Below are 20764 nucleotides of genomic sequence, written 5' to 3' on the forward strand. Positions count from 1 at the left end.
TTATTGATCTAAAAATTTCTCTTATTCTCTCCCTCCCAATAACTAACCCAATTAAAGAAGATATAATCGGCCTTTATTAACAGTTTGTGATGAAGAGTAAAACATGATGGAAAAGATCCAGATATGACAATGAGAAGCATTTTGCCTGCCGCATGGCCTTCATGAAATGCAGTAGAACATGGAAATGATACATGCGAGAGAGAACATGAAATGTATTAACAGCACATTCCAATGTTGCAAAATTATATGTTTAGAATTTGCAACATAATAGAAAAATGAAGCTTCCATGCTGGTTTTGAAGCAATTATGGATTCATATTGCAATTAGCTAAAGGATTCAAACAAGTGACCAAATTGACTTACCACGATTAACACACGAGAGAATTGGACAATTCCAGACCACGATCATCATGTGTGGAAAGATGCATAACAAAATCGAACATGCTCCCAGTTTACAGAATCCAGCATCATGAAACCTCAGATGATTATTTCCGAAAAACTGGACAGCAGACTTGTCACAGTATCCGGTCAACAGAAAAAGTAATACACATTGTAAGTTACAAGTACATGCTCATCAGACACCACCATTTTTATTAGAGGAAGGTGATGGCAAGTTCTATAAGCACGACAACACAGCAGGGCGTGGGGTCCTCGTGGAAGAAGCAGATGAACTAGTTTTAATGATCAACACCCTTGACAACTGTGACTGGGCAGGTACCATTGTTCACCACATGGTTACTCACACTACCCAACAGCAGCCTACAGAAGAAAAATCAATGCATCACTAATCATTCATAAATGACACAGTAAAATGGGTACTTGCCGTAAGCACATCTTGCGACTATTAAGTCTCAACATAAAAAGGTTCTCCTTTGGACAAAAGGTCAGTAGCAAAAGGAGAACTTGTCAACCTCTTAATCCCCCCATGCCCTCTATTCCCAATGATCAAACAGCTCAGAGGAATGGTATCAATTGCTTCACATATCTTTTCGCGTGCATCTCCCCAGTAGATCTTCATCAGAACAACAATCTGGAATATTGTAGCACAATAACAAGTCCCTTAAACATAGAAAACTGGTATCTGTTCACTGTTAGGCTTGAGAAAAATTGACAAATAGAGACTACCTCCTTTTGCCTGGCTACAGTATTGAGAATGTCCAGAGTTTCAGCATCAGGCTTCACCCCGTATTTCTTTGCAATTCCAGGGTCAGAGAATTCTATCAGTGGGATAAATGCTGCCATACATTGGACAAACCAAAAACCATTACTGCAAGAGGCTAAACACATTCTTTAAGGCTGATAAACAACAGAAATATCAGAATAGAAAAGGAGATAGAGACTATCAAATGGCAATGTGTTTAGAACGTCATACTGACATGAATCACAGATTAAAGTATATAACTACAAGCAGAATAGGCAGGAACAAGTTTGGCATATCACAGTCATAACTCTGCTGCAATCATAAACTTAACTCAGTTGACAGAGATAGAGAAGCTGTACTTTCTTAGGGAACTTTTTCTTATCCATAAGTAGCTTCAATTTTTTAAATAATAAAAAATACAATAGCAAATTGGAAAGTGAGAGCTGTTAGCTCGAGAGAGTCACATTTGTTATATGACTAATATTGGTATTGACAACCTCAATGGTCATGTAGACAACCAACAAAGTAAAAGACAAGGTGAACCAAGGAAGGAATCTTAAAAGATGAACCAAGCTTTAAAACCCAGCACGAAAGTGCATTTGCAAGCAGGGCAAGCAAGATCTGATGTGAATTTATTTTCTCATCTAGAATTCAGCAAACTGACACTGAGAAGTGCTTCAAAATTAAACTTGGCTTGCTTGGATTTTGTTGATCCAAGAGGATTGCTAACTCAAAAAAAAAAAAAAAAACATTTTAAGATGACATTAATCATGTTGAATTTTAACCTAACGAAGAGAGTGAATTCAATGTTTAGAGTTTTGTAGCATTAACATATTACTATTCAAAATTAGTAACTCTCGATCAACTACCCACTAAATGTACAGATATGAATATATGTTAAAACTACAAAAGATTTATTGCTTACACTAATATGTTCTCGTCACAAGGAGAAGAAAAGGTTGAAGGCTATGATTGGTACCACAGAAGGAGAGCCTCGAACAATTTACCAAAATTAAACTGTGTAGAAGGAAACACCAAGAGACAGAAACTAGAAAAGGTTAAATATTATCATGTCATATTGCATGTATACTTAACTTATTCAAATGCTTTTAAATGCTTACACAGCACTCTAGTGTTTTCTGTTCTGTATCGGTAGGCTGGCTATAGGCTAATTCTACATAACAACGTATGGATTTCCAATTCAACCACTGTTTTCTAATGAATCCGATCCAAGACGTTTTTACCATTCTGGCCCAAATAAGTCCATTCTTAATTTAAAAACAGGGACTTATAAGCCAGTAATACTGAGAAAACAATTAAAAGAATGAGCACAATCACATTGTCTCAGCATTTTTTTAGTATGCTAAGTTTAAAGTTTAAATATTATGCCATATGATAAAAACTATGACTTTCTTTACCATCAATTCTCTCGCCAACTGCTTGTCCATCCACTGCATAATAATAATGTGGAATCATGCAAAGTTCTTCTAGCATCATTTACGTTTCAATTTGTGAGATTACCTAGTGGATATGCCAACTCTTAACCGAACACATAACACAAAAAAGAGACATAAGTGGACGTTGTTCTAAAGTATTCTCTATGCTGTAGAATTTATAAATACAAATCAACTGCCATATTATCACATTTATACTTGCAGTGAAGCCACAAAAGTTGGAGGACTTTCTATGATTTCTTATTGCATTGATATCCTACATGAACTAGAGATAAATTTACTAGATGAAAGTCATGAAATTTGGAAGCAACAGAAAAATAAATATTCCTGGAATTAATGATCAAGAATTCCTAAGCTAGCAAACAAAGCTTCCATAAAGAAATGCAAAAGAACTGGCAAGCGTGTAGCGTTGAGCGAATGCCATCAGTACTTAGTTGGACACAAATCACAAACCTAGACGAGTTGCAATTCATCATATAGCGAAATCGAGATCATAGCTTGTCCACTCCTAAATAATACTTGTCACCAGATTTACCTTGACCTAAACAATAATCGAGTCCTAGAGTCTCATTCAATGAACACCCACCAGATATGTTGCAATTATTGCAACCCTGACTTTCGTCACTCCATCTGCTTCTACGTGCAGGAAGGCCGAAAAAATTCGATCTTTTCAACAAAAGGACGATCGTAACACCAAAAGTCTTTTTGGGGTCGACATCAAGTACAGGGGTTAACAAAGCGAGAAAAAGTTGAAAGTTCCCTTTGAACGAAATGAAAGGAATCAGAGGAACCAAAGGGAAAGGGGGAAAGTGCGAAGGGGATCGGAGGAGAGAGAAGGAGGGAGCAGACGATCCATACGAGATCCGGTGGTCTCCCAGAGCTGCATCTCGCCCTCTTCATAGCAGCCCTCCTTCTGGACGTTGACCACGACGAGGTGGTCGCCGTCCCTCACCACGTTCTCCACCGCCCACCGGAGCGCCGCCTTGCAGCACGGCGAGAAGTCCATCGCCACCCCGACCCTACGATCCGCCGCCATCGACTGCTCGCTGCGCCTTCGTCTTCGCTCCGCAAAGCGATCCAAGGAGAGCCGAGGAAGAATGATGATGAGGCGGTCGACGAACGGCACAAATATAGAGACCACACATCGAAGTAGTCTGATAAGAATACCCACCCTTTTTTCTCACAACACGGGTGACATGGACGAGTGGCGTTTGCACCAACGAGTGCAACTAATAAAACAAGGGGTGTGCTTATCGAAATTAACTCGATCAGGACGACCAAGATTCCCCTGCGTAGCAGTCGGCGTGTATCATTCATTCATCACGACGCAAACCATGTGATATCTATGAGTGTTGCAGTAAACTTGATGCAGTAAGAAAATGATGGACAAGTTATTAACCACATGAGTTATCATCCGAGAATTTTTGCGGTTTCTCGATATTATTTACCAACAGATTTTTGTAATTCAATAATCTAACCATTGTTATTGTAATTCTCATAATTTTCAATATTTTTGAAGGGGTGTTGATTTGTTCTCGTACTAGAGCTGATTCTTTATATCTTAGTTTAAGACTGTTAAGGTTTAGTGCATGCATCACACAGGCAGATTATAAGTGGGAGGTTCACAAAACATCAAGTACTTTAAGCTATTAATTAGGCATCTTTAAACCTTACCTTGAAAGAAGATAAGGTTTTGTTGCTTTCAATCATTCATTCAAATATGAAAGAGGAGTCTGTCAACCAATCCCTCGAGGCACTATGTGGTCAGAAACCAATAAGAGGAGTCTGTCAATCAATTTATTCTGATAAAGATTTTCAAATCACCACTAACCCAATATTTTTTTAATTATTATATTTTTTTTGTTTGTAATTTTAACAATTCATCATAAGTTTTGAGCTCGAATTTCATTTATTTTCTGAAAAAAAAAAATCTACTTTATATATATATATATATATATATATATATATATATATATATATATTATAAAATGATCTAATTCTTTTATTTTATTTATTTTGTTCACCATTAACAATTTGTATAAAATGATCTAATTCTTTTCATATATTTTTTTCTCTCTTCATGTACAATAGATCCTTATGTGGTTGTAAATGCCAATATTTCAGGGGCTAATATGAAAAAGGTTTTTCAAAAATAGCAAAAAATATGTGTTGGAAAAAATTAAAAGAAAATCCCGACCCGTGTTCACACTTGGCTCGTTTCTCCCCCCCCCCCCCGCCTCAAACCTCGGAGGAGGAGAGAAACGGCGAAGGCCAGAAGGAGACGAAGAAGAGAGGAAAGGATCGATCTCTATCTTTCCATTCACGGCATCTGTTCCCGGTTATTGTTGTTGTCGGATCGCTGTCTTGATCTGTGCTCGCCGAGGAATTCGGCCTGAATCATTTCTTTCTACCATGTTCTTCAAATCTTTTTGGGCTGAGCTGGCTTTGATCTTCCGGTGGTTGTTGATCTCATTTAGCCGTTCTCTTCGTGATACTTTCTGTCGTTCCTTGAGTCGGGATCTGGAATTACTTCGCCTGAAAGGGGATCTTTTTAGGGTTTTCCGCTTTTCATTTTTTTCGTGCTTCCTCATCCGCCAAATTTTCAGGGCTTAAGCCTCGTAATATTGCTTTTTGTTCGGGTCTGGGGTTTCCGAAGAATGGATTTTGAGCTTCTTCTTACTTTAGATTAGAATGCCGGTTTCGTATTTTTCTAGTTCCTTTTCCGGGACACAGAAATGAAGGCCCTTTGTGCTAGTTTTCGTGTTTTGACTTGAATCATTTGGTATTGTTTCGGATCTTGTAGCTTCAAGATCGTTATACATTCTCCTATGATAATTCACTTATTAGTTTCCGTTTTTAAGGACTCTGCATTTACAAATTAGGTAGGCTTGAGCTTCCCAAGCGATGACGGAGCCTCTTCTTATCTTGGATGCCGTAGCTTTGGCCCATTTAGTTAGTGGAGACTGGCATATATTTTTTTCGAAGAAAAAGACTCGAAGCAAGAATTATGGATACTTGTTATGGAAATCTGAAATCAATTAAGTTGTTTTGAAAATTTTGCATTGAATTCCAAACATTAATCTGCGGTATTTGAGACAAGCTTTAACTCCTAGGTACTAATCATGCGTGGACAGTATGATTTTGTCTTTGCACTGGAAACACATAGTTCATATTCATTTTCGATGTGCATGGAAGCTGAAACCTAGGTTGATTGTGTGCTTCGTTGCACAAGCTTTTATTCAGCAAACACACATTTATGTGCTACATATTTGCACACTTTTAAACATTGCGTTAGGTTTCCTAATGTTAGAGAAAAGTCCTGCGTGCCTGTCTTGTTGATATGCATTTTGTTTTTTTAACAGGTATTTGCTTTAGGATCTGTTGCTTATATGAGGTACTGATATAGATATTAGTAAAGTACCTTGCACATGGCTTCGGTGAGCTTGGCACCCTCGTCGGGGTTGAAAAATAATGATGGTACTAGTATTTGCGTGGATAGTTTGCCAGATGAATTGAATGATATGAAAATAAGAGATGATAAGGTAAGTGGATACACCGAATGATGGATAGGATCAATGGTGTACTTCTTTATTTCCCATTTCTTCAAGTGAAGAAAACTGTAATTATTTCAAAGCCAAAGTTATGTATTAGTCTTCATTGGATGCTATTTGTAGGAAGTGGAAGCTACTGTAATTGATGGTAATGGGACAGAGACAGGCCATATAATTGTGACAACTATAGGTGGCAGAAATGGCCAACCCAAACAGGTAAACTGGCTAGTTTGCCAAGTAACCGTTTCTTGGTTGATTCATCATCATTGTTATCCAGTTGTAGGTTTCTGGCCCTTTTGTTAGTTACTTATGCTGGATGTCTGGCAGACTATAAGTTACATGGCTGAACGTGTTGTTGGGCATGGATCATTTGGAGTTGTATTCCAGGTGAGTTTAACATTTCACAACTTGTCTCGTTGTCATTGACAAGAGTGGGTTATACTTGTGTATTCCTTACTGTTACTTTTTTTTGTGCATTAGTATAGAGGGTTTTACAGGACTACATGTAGCTCTGTGCTATATGTATATCTACTATTGTTCTAGCTATCTTTTCCTAATAATCTTTGTTATCTTTAGGCAAAGTGTCTTGAGACGGGTGAGACAGTTGCTATAAAAAAAGTTCTTCAAGACAAGAGATATAAGAACCGAGAGTTGCAAACCATGCGTATTCTTGATCATCCAAATGTTGTTTGTTTGAAGCACTGCTTCTTTTCAACAACTGAAAAGGAAGAGCTTTATCTTAATTTGGTGCTAGAGTATGTGCCTGAGACTGTTCATCGAGTAATCAAGCACTATAACAAGATGAATCAGCGTATGCCATTGCTATATGTGAAGCTTTACATGTATCAGGTAAGTCCAAATTTCTTATCAATCTTCATTTGGCAATTTTGTTTTGGGGAAGTTCTATCTGAAACAAAGTTTTCTGATTTTACTTTATAACGCTTTCCACATTGGCCTTGTGTTTATTAGATTCATGAATATGTTGTATGCTTGGATAATTTCCCCAGGCATCTAGTTTTTAACGGGTCATATTTATAGTTCTCCTCTGCTTTTTTCTAAATGATGCCATGGTTTTATCATATCATCCGGTCCATTAGTTGAATGAACGAATTCTAGAAACTTCAAAAGGTACATATCCTGATATTTCTTTTATGTTGACAGATTTGTAGAGCATTGGCTTATATTCATGGTTGCATTGGGGTGTGCCACAGGGACATAAAACCACAAAATCTTCTGGTATGTTATTTCACTATTTTCATGGAAACATGTTCTCTTTTTTTTATGGAATACCCAGCTTCATACGGATATGAGGACAAAAGATATAGAGGTCTTATCCCTTTTTTCAAGGATAAAACTTTGTTCAGAGAAGAGGAGATGCATGTGATTGTAAACTGAGGTTTACATTGCCATTTAAGTAACATGGGGTTACTTTGAAGTGCTTATTAACGTGTGTTTAAACATACATGCAAATTTTGTTTAACATGTTTATGCATACATGCATATGTATTTGCTTTATTTATTGAAAAAAATGAAAATGTAGGTGCGTGCATTACATTTGCATGCATCATACATGCCTATTAGTTTGACATGGGTAAGTAGGCAGACATGCATTTATTTTATTTGTTAAAAATTCACATGTATTGTACATGGTATATTTGTATGTGATTTTACCACATTATCGGTCCATACCGATGTATCAACTAGCTATTAGTATGGTACATCCACACCAAGTCGTACCGGTCCACACATGCATAATCGATCGGTTGTCGATTTGCATGCAACCACACATGCCTTGCTGGTTCATACCAGTGTACCGACCAGCTGTTGGTATGGTACGTACTGAGTCATACCGAGTGTACCGACACATGGTTTGGTGGGATGTATCGTTGTATTGCTCGTATTGGTCCCCTATTAAATTGGTATGTACCGCCCGTACCGAGCGGTATGCCTCAGTACGACGAACCATGGTTTATACAATGGTGCACAAAGCTAGACAATGGTGGAGCCACATATGCATTGGCTAATGTACATTTAGTGTTAATTGTTGGGAGAAGGTGGTACATCTTTTATTATGCCCCTCCTCAAGCCTCTACCTATACCTCTTGTGGTAAATAGAGCTAATAAAACATTTCTTGCACTTAATTTGGTGGAGTTGTTTATTTATCTAATTCAACTTTAATCACCTCTTAAACTCGTGTCCTCACGTGATGGAGATGGAAATTAAAGAACATGCTATTCTTTTTTTTTTTTGTGTGTTTTTGATTTTTGATGGGGGGTTTGGGGCAGCACTGTTTATCATGGAGAATAGTTTCTATCACATCATTTTTCAGGGCAGTATAATAATAGCAAATCATTCAAGTAAGCATTTCAGGAGACTGATGATATGCTGCATTCTAAAATTTGGTTTCATATCTAGCTTTCAAGGGAACAGACCTTATGGAACATTCTATTTAATATATAAACATGGGAGGATATTGCAAGTATTAGCATACAACTTTTAGATATATATATATATATATATATATATATATATATGTATATAGATGTTGGCCCCGATGATGATGTCCACCCCTCTAGTTATATATGTGGATGGTCATGGATATATGATGCTTTACCTGTGTTTGCTTATGTTATATCTTTGAACTTCCAACAATAGAAATACCAACCAGACTTTCTGTAACAGGTCAACCCACATACACACCAGCTGAAACTCTGTGACTTTGGGAGTGCCAAAGTTTTGGTACATCTTTGATCCTTTCTGTTGTGCTACGAATGGATTCCTTGAGTGGCTTTCGCTGAATTTAGATCGCTTATTGGTTTTAACAGGTGAAAGGGGAACCAAATATATCGTACATTTGTTCAAGATATTATCGAGCACCTGAACTTATATTTGGTGCCACCGAGTACACAACAGCAATTGACATATGGTCAGCTGGCTGTGTTCTTGCTGAACTCCTCCTTGGACAGGTATACCACTACATACCACCTTAGAAGAATTTCAAGAGAATTAATTTTTTCCTGCAAATGATTGATTTGGTTTCATCGACAGCCTCTCTTTCCTGGTGAGAGCGGAGTTGATCAACTTGTAGAAATTATCAAGGTCCCCCCTGCATTTTTCCCATTTCTATCTTATAGCTGTGTTCTTAATATCACAACTTTTGTTTTTATCTGTTCATTTGACATGGTGCAGATTTTGGGTACCCCAACAAGAGAAGAAATTAAATGCATGAACCCCAATTATACAGAGTTCAAGTTTCCACAGATCAAAGCTCACCCATGGCACAAGGTATATTCATATAACTTCTCATCATGCTATTATTTTCCAAATTCCCAACTTTCTATTTCCTTTTAGATGTCCCATTAACAGTTATAACCAAATCTTAGAACGTTCTGTCAGGTTTTTCATAAAAGAATGCCACCTGAAGCAGTAGATCTCGTCTCTAGGCTTCTTCAGTATTCTCCAAACTTGAGGAGCACTGCTGTGAGTATACCAAGGGCATCCTTTTAAGTACTGTACCCAAGGGCATATATCATATGTCCAGATAAAAATTTGGGATGCCTAACTAGGTTTCTACATGTGCAGTTGGAGGCATTGATTCACCCGTTTTTTGATGAACTTCGAGATCCAAATGCTCGTTTACCAAATGGTCGTTATCTACCTCCTCTCTTTAACTTCAAGCCTCATGGTAAGTCTGGATTGGAATGACACTGCTGTGTAACTGTGGATTACATTCTTCTGATGTTATCCAAGTCATCCTTTCTCCTTTTGAAAATAATGCATCTCTATTGGCTATGCATGATCAACAGAGTTAAAGGGAGTTCCGATGGAGATTGTGCTAAAGTTGATCCCTGAGCATGCAAGACAGCAATGTGCCTTCTTAGGACTATGATCTGTTTACTCAATATTGCTAAGAAATAGCGCATGTGTCCTTGCCAGGTATAAGAAATATACTTTCCTCTTAATTCTATGAATGTTGTGCATGTACCTCTTGAATCCATATATCTTAATTATTGTTAGTCATTGTCACCTTCGTGGTTCTTATTGTCGTTATTGGTTGACGTCTGTGCTACCTATTTCTGGAACACTTGTACAATATTTTGGTGTGCAAAAAATGTAGGATGTTTTCATCCACAAATTAATGTGGTCGTTGTTGGAACGTTACTTTGAATTTGTTTTCGAGCAAAAGAAATTAAAGATAAAAAAGAAAGCAGCCAATATAAGGTGAGTAGAAATCCATCCTTCTTTCTTGATGACATCTTCATGAACTCTGCTTTAGCTCACCAAAGATCGAGTTTAAGGTTACCAATGTGATGAATTTGCAGAGAAATTTAGATGGAACACTCGTTATGGTTATTCACGATGTTGACTTGCATCATTCTTTCAGTGCATCAATCTTGACCCAATCTCTGGTGCTGCTCCACTTGATATCACACTTCTCTCAATAGTCATTGTTTTGCTTTTCTTTTAACTTACAATATCTCAAGTGTATTTATTATTTTGGGTAATATATCGACTCGTATAGTCTGATATTATTATAAAATAATAAAATAATACTGTTTGATTCTTTATAATACCTAATATTTATTCGGAACAATTCCAAAAACAAAAAGTCAGGAGAAAAAAATGCTGATTGTGTATTGATTTTGCTAAGCTTTAAAAAGAGAAAAAGAAAAAGGCGAAAGTCAATTTTGGTGAAAAGAATGATTCTAAGCAAAACAATGTAATATGCAAATAGCCTTTTGATGCAACTTTTGATCCACCACGGCAACTTTTTGTGATGGGGACACATCTCCCCATCATTTCTCCACTTTAGAGGAGCATAAAGTCGTAGCACACCCACTCAACTATCAAAAATTAGAAGAAAGGTTGAACCTGCTCATGAACTATTTGAATTCTGTGGAATTACAATGGGAAACAAGTCGGGGTTGTGCAGTTCTCCCTCCTACTGCTTCAGTTCATCCCACATGAACAGTTCCATTGGTTTTTTACTCCACGAGATTCACAAACTCATAACTCTTTTTTATTGCAAAGAAAATACAGAAAGTGCAAACTCAAAGCCTCATTTTAAGAAGAAGAAGAAGAAGAAGAAAAAAAAAAAGAAAAAGAAATATACACACCATTGAGTATCACACTAAAGATGGAAAGAAGGAGAGAGAGAAAAAAAGCAGAGACTACACTCAGTGGGAAAAACACTGTAGCCCATCAACTATCCTATGTGCAGGTAATTATCATATCAAAATTTGGGTTAACATGGATTACGAGACCCCTCACTTCTTCGTCTTCTTCTTCTCGAGTTAGTTGGAGATGCCTCCTGAGTCTTGGTCGCGATCATCAGGATCGGCGAGGAAGAGGTCGAGGCGATTGTGGCCGAGCCTGAGGGAGTACATGGCCTTCTTGTACTCGGCCCAGGTAAAGGACTTGTAGCGCCGGGGGGCGTGCGGCCTGATCATCTGAGGGAGCGGCGTGATGCGCGTGCCCGGCGACGGCGCACCGAAGAAGACCGTCGACGTTCTCGGCCTGCAGGAGTTCGCCATGGCTCTGTGCCTCACGCTCACCAGCCTTCCGTTCGTCATCGCCTTCGTCAACACATACACACGCAAATTAAACCGAGGTCAGTCACTTCTTCTGCGACATCTCTCTTCTTGGTCTTTCCTCGATCCATCTCCAGAAACACACGGACGCACAGAGAGAGAGAGAGAGAGAGAGAGAGAGTAGGGGGTTCATGTGGGTCCCATTGTTTGTTGGCACAGGGATACACGGAAGTCGTATCAGTGCCACCGCACGTTTGACCCATCAAAAGCAGTCTCCTCCCTCTCTTCCTTCTCCAAAAAGAAAGAAAAAGGGAGGGAGGGGAAAAGGATGCAGTGCTATTGGTTCTATTAATCACTCGTTCTCTTTCCAGGAAAAAACACCTATTAATCTATTTGTTTTCTGATTTAAATAAACAAATCTGATCGAACCCGATAGATACGATATGTCAAAAGAAACGATCGATCCAACCAGAGATTAGGAAAGATAGATAGATAGATAGAGAGACTGATAGATGATATAAAACATCTTATAAAATGATCAGATCAGTGAATCTATCGAATATGAATGACGACAAGAATCATTTTATTTGGGTGCAGTGGAAGGGTGGTGGGAATCTCTTATCCGAATCGACTAGTTATCGTGTAGTTGGGTTTGAATCTCGTTATATTACATTAACTGCCAAAGATTAACCACCTATTATTACTCGTATAAATGAAGGGAAAAGAAAAAGGAAAGGATCGATTTTACAGGATGAGGTGGAGCTGTGGGAATCACGAGGACACGGTGGATATGATTTAGATGTATGAGAGGACGCGTAGATACGCTCCGAATCTTGACGTGGTGGGAGGCGACAGCAAAAACGATGATTGCACGCCCCACAGGCGTCGTATACTAACCTGGAGCGAGTCGCCGACGATGACATAAAAAGCCGCCGGGTCTGCCGGCACCGGGATCCACACGCCGCCGTCGTCCGCCTCCGCCGAGAGTATCTGCAGGCCGTCGACGTCGTTGGAGCGGAGGATGCTAAGGATCTGCGGGTCAGAGTGCTCCCCGAACCCGATCCTGCCGCCGCTTCTCTTGTCCCTGGACTTGCCGGCGGCGGGCTCGCGGTCGGCATCACCCCCGGCCCTGTCGCTGCCGGGCCAAGGAGGGTAATGATTCAGCCTGACCAAGGAGTCATTCTCGCTGTCCTGCAGCAGCCTGCTGAAGACTCGGGTGTCCTGCAGCCCCAGCCCTTCTCCCACCATGTCCAGTAGCTGACATGCCAGCTGCCTCACTTGCTTCACATACTCATTCACCACCCCACTGTAAAGGAACAACCAAAAAGAAAGTGAGTGAGTGATGAAACAGCTGAAGCAGATGGATGAAGGAAGCTGCACCATGGAAACATGCAGGCACAAGCAAAAGGTGAGAGGACAGGACACCATTTTTACAAGTCATCTCCCTCCCAAGCTACTGCTTCTCCCCTTTGTATCCCCTTTTTGGTGCCACTAACCCCTCTTTTTTTACCATAAAAGGAGGGGGGCCAGGGTATGTGCATCTATAGTTTGTTTGGCTTGTAATGGATAGCATGGCTGGAGGCAAGCATCTTTCATTCAGGTGTGATGTACTTCTTGTGGGACCTGACTGTTTCCCCCCTCCCTCTGCATAGTGGTTTTCTGTGCCTGTTCCCAACCCATGATCCCTTGTGCTACTCTGCTGTGCATTCCGTAGTTTTGATTCTCGTTCCAGTGACTCTTCTACAAGAGCTTCAATTGACCAAGAATGCTGGTGAGAGTTCATGGGGTAAGCTGGGAAAGAGAGAGAGAGAGAGCATGGGGTTCACAGAAAATACACATACCCCGCCACAGCCACAGCCACAGCCGGACACACGAACTCCACCGCTGGAACCTGATAATTCCTGCTTTTGAATCGACTAGAGCCCACCCCCATGCCCTTCTTTCCACCACTCCGGATCCACTTCCCCAAATTATTCATGACTGCTTTAGACTAACAGCTTCAGCTCAGCTTCTGCACAGTTAGCCGTAGGCATGTGCACTAAGAACTGAGCTGTGGATTTGAGTCTCTGAGCCCTTAGTTGTCTGTCCTGCCACTGACAGGAATTGACAAGTACGACCGGGTGTGCCTTTTCTCAGATGGGTACTCCATTATTCTAACCCTACTCTTTCTCTCCCATCTTTCCTCTTCATTATGTGCCTGTGCCTGCTCTAAGAAACCTCAACAGCATCATGGTCTTAGCTTGCATGACAACCCCTATCAGCCCTGACATTAGACCTTAATAAGCTTCTACAGGCTCTACACTATGAGTTATGAGCTATGCACTGCAATTTCCTTAGGCCTGGGTAGGTGGGCGTTGATTTGATTACCTTCTCAAGCCAAGGCATGAGATGAAATAGTGGCGAGGAAGCATCAACGCAAGCAAGGGGATTATCCTTCGACCTAATTCCGTGATTGCTGAACCAAACCTAGTCTAGCTATGAGGAGAAGTGGGTGATGCGATCATGTATACGCCTAGAACACCCAGCAATTCAAATTCTACGATACGACGGTAATAGGTAATATGACTGCAAACTCCTGTGGAATTCTACAAGGAGGAAATGAGAGGACATGTTCATCCTTCCTGTTGAAATGTCGGGTCCCTGTTGGTTGATGAGACACCTTCTTGATCTCATCCACATGTCAATGTCATTAAGCATTTAGATATGCTTGTCAATCCTTTTCCTCACTGAGAGTTCGGTGATTTCTTCTAGTAATTACCTAGTAGGGTTCGATTTCAACCAACCAATGATTGAAGGAGATACATCCGCCACCATTAGCAATGCTTTTTCTAAGATCACAATCATGGACTCTCTCTCTCTCTCTCTCTCTCTCTCTCTCTCTCTCTCTCTCTCTCTCTCTCTTTCTCTCTCTCGCATCCCCGTTGAGAAAGAAGATTTCGATCGCCATTCTCAGCGATGTTGAATCCATGTTGGTGCATTCCGAGATTGGCAGCATGATGTCATACAATGCCAAGGAGGAATCTTAAAGCACCAGAAACATAGTATTTAATAGCTCTGCATGCTTGCCTGCCGAGTTCTTCAACCATATATTCTATGCATACGAGAGAGAGAGAGAGAGAGGTTGGTGATCCATTCCCGGCATACCTGAAATGTATTGGATCCTTTCTACATATCGTCTTTGCTTTCTGGGAGATGTAAGAAGGGTTGGAATGGAGAAGAAGGTACTCCAACTCCCCCATGTCGCCGTTGAAGCCGATGCTCCGAATGCCGTAACCGAGCGGGGTGGGCGGGCCGGCCTTCTGCTTCTCGCAGGGAGGTAATGCGAAGAACCTCGCCCCCTCGGCCTCCATCTTGGCGATGACGCTCCTGAGCACGCCATGGTTGACCACCTTGACGAAGCCGAACTCCTCGCAGGCCCGCACGAGCAGCTCCGCCGCCCGGCCTCTCTTCCACGAGAGGTCGACCACGGGGTACTCGAGGGTCCTGATCCTCTCGTTGCTCTCTGCCGTGACCGACGCAATCACCATGGCTTCTGCTGCTCCACCATGCGAACACAATCTGGAGGCGAGCGCTAAGGGACCAGGAAGAGAGGAGGATGGCAGCGAATGGGAGTCGGAGTAGGGAAGTGGGCTAAGCTTGAGAAGGGTGCGAGAGGACATACACCATGGAGGTTGTGCGGTGGGGAGGAGGCTATGCGGGCTTTATATCGTGTGCGGTGTGGTGCGAAGAGGAGGAGGAAGATTGAGGAAGGTGTATATGTGGATGCCAAAAGGTAGAACAACAACTAGGAGATTCCCAACCAGACGCTGACCCTGGTGCAATCTTTTCTTCTTTTTCTTTTTCTCTAAGTTTTGTGAAATGATAGCAGATGGAGTACGATAAATTTCCCTCTATCGATTTCCCAACCTTAACAACGACTCATTCGACTATCCAACCCATCTCCACATCCGATTAGTTGATATCATAATCTGATTTGGACGGGTCACATAGATACATACAGCTGCTCCACAAAACCCCTCTCTCTCTCTCTCTCTCTCTCGCCCGCGCGACGGAGTACGACTTCTGTTGGTGCAAGTGGATACTTCTCTTTATCGGTGTAGTAGTATTATGCGCATCTGTGCGTAAGTCAAAAGCAGCTTCGAGTTTACTCGGAATCGTGGCTGCGACAACACCGCAGGACGGTGGTGGTTGGCTGATCCATGGGGCCCACCGCGGGGGCCATCCGCCCCGACAGTTGGGTCAATGATGAGTTGCCAAGTCAGCCGCTTCTGATTAACCCAAAGCCGAACCGGCTCACCAAAATAAAAGGATTCGGGTTTGTCCTTCCGAACCGCCCGTTCCTTTTTATTCCTACTTTTCATCCCATCGTCGGTCCGATTTAAATAAACATATATATAATACATTATTTTGATTATAACGTGAAAAGTCAAAGTGGGATTCCGAACGCCTTAATGATTTATAATCATCGATCGTGATTACTACATTAATCATGAAATGATATAGAGTGAGCATTTCAGATCCATATTTCAGGTGGTAGAGTAGATCTACATGCACAGATATTGGAAACCTTGATTGATCATCCCTAAACGTAATGCATCCCATATGGACGGCAAATCCTAACCAGTAAAATTCGGAGAAAATAAGACGGTCGAATAAATTATGGCCCGGTCCTCAATGACTTCTCACATGGATGACCAAATACGTCACGCTTCCCTTCTCCATGAGGCCGACAAGGAGCCAACTCAAGTAGATTAATCGATGAGTTCCTACATGACACTTTCGACATGGATGCCGATTACCTTTATATATATATATATATATATATATGATAGAGTGAGTCGGAAAGTGACTAATGTCGCTCGATTCATCTGATGCTTTTGTCATCCACAGAATCTACGTAAAGAAATCATTTGTTCGTATCGAGTGTTGTCTCGTGCATCGAGGTCAAAATATTATTCTTCTTTGAGGCAATTCGTCTGCTTTGGTGATGATTGCTTGCTTGCTCATCACACGAAAGGAACGAAAAAAAGCACTGTTTTTATCGGCTTTTCTTGCGTTATATTTATCATTATTATTTATTCTTATGTTATCTCTTCTCGATCTGCCTCTTCTTTTTTTCATTCTTTTCTGGTGAAATAAATTCTTTCGTTCCGTCTTTTTTGGCCTCAACGTTCTGCTTATAACACATCAATCTCTTTGAGCTGAAACCTTTCCTGAAAAGAAGGAACTTTCATGCTCTTTGCAATGCACAGTCAAACAAGGAAGCCATCAATTTCATCCACTAGTTTGGGACCATGCATGTAGCGACATATACTCTTCACGTTGCTGCTCATCAGCATCTCTTGTTCCTTTCCATGTCTCCATCTACAGATTCTGATGAGGACGACGGAGCATCAACCCAAGGGCGACTCTTGTCACCTTCTGATGATTCTGTGAGCAGCCAGTCAAGCTTGGGAGTTCAGAATCAGGTCTAAACAATTCACGCAGACGGCGATCAACCACTCCGCTGCGGACAACATTCATCGATCGGGCATACAGTTTTTGAGTCGTGCTGCCCAAGAGTAGCATGTGGAAAGTCATGCACTTTGACAAGTCTTGAAGCTTCTTCTTCCTCCTCCTCCTCCTCCTCCTCCTCCACTGAACAACCAATAACGTTGTACTTTCTTGATGATTCTGAAACGTAGCAAGATGTTCCTCATGATGCATCTATCATATGATAACCAAACTATGGACCACCTCGAGGGAAAAAGCACCGAAACCCAGGACTCTAGCTGTTTCTGTGCTCGTCATTAGCGACCTTAACCTAACTTTATGCGAAGCTACTTGTCATCACATGCCTCCTCCTCCTCGTCATCGCCATTAAAGTAATGCTTCTGCTGTACTTGTTGATGCTCATGCATGCCGGGGTTCCGTAAACCGACAACAGAAAGCACAACAGCAGGAACAACAAACGAGAAGATGCATGGGAAATGGAGGCAATTGGAAGACGGGAGTTCTCTAGGACCGCATGACCACCTAATGGAGGGTGGAAACCAAGTTAGAGCAGGACGGATGTATGGTAGAGCTGCTGAGTACTTTGTTCTGCTGACCGGTTTCATCATCTTTTGTGTCACACAAGTAATTGGATGAGCTGTTCTGATGAATCTAAATCTCCTCCGAGCAGGAAAAAATTAGGCTCTCAAACTGATGATTCCTGTGACCCTAACGTATATTACGATGCAAAAATTTTGACTCTAAGAGGATCAATGTACGCGGTATACTGCCATGCTTAAGTTGATTTCCGTGACTCATAGTAAAGAAACATGCAAAACCAGTTTTCTTTTGATTATTTCCATAATATCTACCAGCAAAACGATGCTTTAATCGATGGTGATGGTCATGAAAATAATGGCCCATAACACAGCCCACCGGACCGGATGACCATATATATATATATATATATATATATATAGAGAGAGAGAGAGAGAGAGAGAGAGAGAGAGAGAGTAAGAAAAATCTTTTTTTGCAGTACCATACGAAATCTAAAAGACTTATCTACATGTCATCGTAGTTAATCTCGGTTAACTATTAATTTCTATTAGTTCTTTTTTAAAGACTAATCGTAACCTCCTAATTCTCATATTTAAGGTAAACTTATAGATGCATATTAAGTCCGATGGCTCTGACTCTAATAGCATCTTGAATTTTGATGGCCTATCAATTTATGTAATATGTTAAATCATTGAATCACTGCATATGACGTTACATGTTGATTTATATTCGCGTTCTGGACTTCGAGCGACGATAAACAAGAAGCTGCGAAGATGTCGAATTGGAATAAGATTACAAATCCAAAGGTTTTGCACGTATTCATTTGGTGATATAAGAGATGATTCCTTCCCACAAGATGAAGGAACGAGGACAAGAGGTGTAAGGATCCAATCCATCGTCTTCGTCACCTCCTTGCATCCTCTCGGCCAATTTACCACGCTTTATCTCATCATCCGAAAGCAGGAATTGACGACGGTGGTCCCTCCGTCGATGACCAAGTTATGGCCACTGATGAACGCGGACTCCTCGGAGGCCAGGAAGAGCGCCGCCTCCGCCACATGATGGGCCTTGAGCACCACGCCCTTGAGGTTGGCGGCGGCGCAGGAAGATTCCTCCACCTGCTCCGGGCTCCTGCCGTGGTACCCGCAGGCCAGCGGCGTCGCCACCCCGAAGGGCGAGACGCAGTTCACCCGGATCCCGTGCAGGCCCAGCTCCCCGGCGGCGGCGCTCACCAACCCCACCAGCGCGTGCTTGGAGGCGGTGTAGGCCACCGGACCGAGCCCGCCCTGGCAGGCGGTGACGCTGCCGGTGCATATGATGGACCCGCGGGTGCCCTTGGCCACCATCGCCCGGGCCGCGTGCTTGACGGCCGCGGCTGCGCCGCGCAGGTTCACCGCCATGACGTGATCCATCTCACCCAGGTCCACGTTCAGGACGGACGCCAACGGGCCGAGGACGCCGGCGTTGCTGAGCATAACGTCCAACCGGCCGTGGGTGCGCACCACGTAGTCCACCGTCGCCTCCACCTCCTCCTCCCTGGTCACGTCGCAGCGCCTGTAGCTGCATCGGCCGAGCCCGATGGAGGCGGCCACTCGAGTGCCCAGCTCATCTTGGATGTCCGCAACGACGACGGTGGCGCCGTTGGACGCGAAGAGCCTCGCGGCGGCCTCGCCGATGCCACTCGCGGCCCCGGTGATGATCGCCACCTTGCCTTCCAACCTAAGTCAACCACACAAACCTTGGAGTCAAACATGCGATCTGTACACCACAAGAACATGCAATCAAGAAGCTCACCGTAAAGTAGACATTTGCTGAAGGAAGAAGAAGGAAACCAAGAGGAGGAGATGTAAGGAATGTGAGCTTCGGGCTTCCTTTCTGCTGTGTAGATGTGGGGAATGGAGATGAAGCAGATGCACATGGCGTGTTTTGGGAGTGTCTTACAGATCTAAGGCAAAATTTACAAGGACGAATGTGATGGGAATTAATGAGGATATTTTGGTGTTTCCTTAAAAGTCAACTCTTCACTGATCTGAAGCGTAGCATTTTATTTATGACCCACATGCAGTATCACCATATCATTAATTAAAACCATATCTTAGATGATAAGAAAAAGAAAAAAAATAGATCATAGTAAGTGGAAAATAAAAGAAATCCTGTCACGTGGAGAGAAGAGAAAGATTCGATAATTGCATAGTCAAATTCAAATATAATTATCATATTTTTTGGGTATTGATTTTTCTTCTTCTTCTTCTTCTTCTTCTTCTTCTTAGTTTTGTCCCTAATTTTTTTGAAACTCATGTGAGATCATATTTGTTTTTTCATGTTATTTGACATCATTAAGTTAGTTTAGAAAGAATTTTGCAAACATATTATTTTATAGCGAAAGAATATATATATATATATATATATTTACATGTTAAATTTGTCTTCTAGTCTGCTTATTATTTTGTCAAGTATCTGGTTGACTTGTGCACAGGATCGTTTCTACATATTCAAGACATATATTTCCCAACAAAGAGTTATATACTCAACACCACATATGTCGGAGTAGCTTTCATTATATACATATTATGAAGTGAATCCATAAACTTATATGTGGCTTCCTCTTTGGAGGTTTGAAATAATAAATAAAAATACTCATTTTAAAGGCTTAAAAAGAAAAGTTATCATTTGTTGGTCAATTCCAAGGTTTCTTGAAATTGTATCATTGCTCTTTTCATAATTTTTTATTTTTATTTTTTACAATATTTTATATATAATTCATTATTACATATATAGTAATGTTTATTTTTATTTTATTTATTGTTATTTATTTTGGACAAGTTTAAGTTATAAAATATATTGGTTCAATATAATGAATTTGAAAAGGGAGAGAGAGAGAGAGAGAGAGAGTGTGTGTGTGTGTGTGGAGAACCAAAACAAAAAAAGAAGCAGCAATTAAGGATACTTTTATCATTAAATAATTGTGTCAGAGAAAATACCAAAATATTGGTATTTTACGAGAAAATATAATAACATAGGCTTTTTATTCGGGAATTTATCTAATATTGTAATATT

The 20764-nt window shown here is 41.2% G+C and overlaps 4 protein-coding genes across 4 annotated transcripts; 1 reads left to right on the forward strand and 3 right to left on the reverse strand.

Annotated features, from left to right (window-relative positions):
- Window positions 1–466: 466 nt before the first annotated feature.
- Window positions 467–3699, reverse strand: LOC135626381 (universal stress protein PHOS32-like). Its single transcript, XM_065131620.1, has 4 exons — window positions 3453–3699; window positions 1125–1234; window positions 911–1029; window positions 467–758 (listed from the first exon to the last, which is right to left on the reverse strand). Exons 1-4 carry the CDS (start codon window positions 3628–3630, stop codon window positions 677–679), a joined length of 489 nt encoding a protein of 162 aa, XP_064987692.1. The 5' UTR covers window positions 3631–3699; the 3' UTR covers window positions 467–676.
- Window positions 3700–4802: 1103 nt separating this feature from the next.
- On the forward strand, window positions 4803–10172 carry LOC103971413 (shaggy-related protein kinase alpha). Its single transcript, XM_065131623.1, has 13 exons — window positions 4803–4886; window positions 5955–6136; window positions 6269–6361; window positions 6473–6532; window positions 6722–6994; window positions 7307–7381; window positions 8829–8885; window positions 8972–9112; window positions 9195–9245; window positions 9336–9431; window positions 9543–9626; window positions 9729–9831; window positions 9953–10172. Exons 2-13 carry the CDS (start codon window positions 6023–6025, stop codon window positions 10033–10035), a joined length of 1230 nt encoding a protein of 409 aa, XP_064987695.1. The 5' UTR covers window positions 4803–4886; window positions 5955–6022; the 3' UTR covers window positions 10036–10172.
- Window positions 10173–11244: 1072 nt separating this feature from the next.
- LOC103971411 (gibberellin 2-beta-dioxygenase 1) lies at window positions 11245–15332 on the reverse strand. Its single transcript, XM_009385428.3, has 3 exons — window positions 14822–15332; window positions 12575–12983; window positions 11245–11722 (listed from the first exon to the last, which is right to left on the reverse strand). Exons 1-3 carry the CDS (start codon window positions 15202–15204, stop codon window positions 11441–11443), a joined length of 1074 nt encoding a protein of 357 aa, XP_009383703.3. The 5' UTR covers window positions 15205–15332; the 3' UTR covers window positions 11245–11440.
- A 3149-nt stretch (window positions 15333–18481) lies between these two features.
- LOC135626382 (short-chain dehydrogenase reductase 3b-like) lies at window positions 18482–19635 on the reverse strand. Its single transcript, XM_065131624.1, has 2 exons — window positions 19502–19635; window positions 18482–19426 (listed from the first exon to the last, which is right to left on the reverse strand). Exons 1-2 carry the CDS (start codon window positions 19513–19515, stop codon window positions 18649–18651), a joined length of 792 nt encoding a protein of 263 aa, XP_064987696.1. The 5' UTR covers window positions 19516–19635; the 3' UTR covers window positions 18482–18648.
- Window positions 19636–20764: the final 1129 nt, after the last annotated feature.

The sequence above is a fragment of the Musa acuminata genome, chromosome BXJ2-11 (genome assembly GCF_036884655.1).
Source record: "Musa acuminata AAA Group cultivar baxijiao chromosome BXJ2-11, Cavendish_Baxijiao_AAA, whole genome shotgun sequence".
In the NCBI taxonomy this organism is placed as follows: Eukaryota; Viridiplantae; Streptophyta; class Magnoliopsida; order Zingiberales; family Musaceae; genus Musa; species Musa acuminata.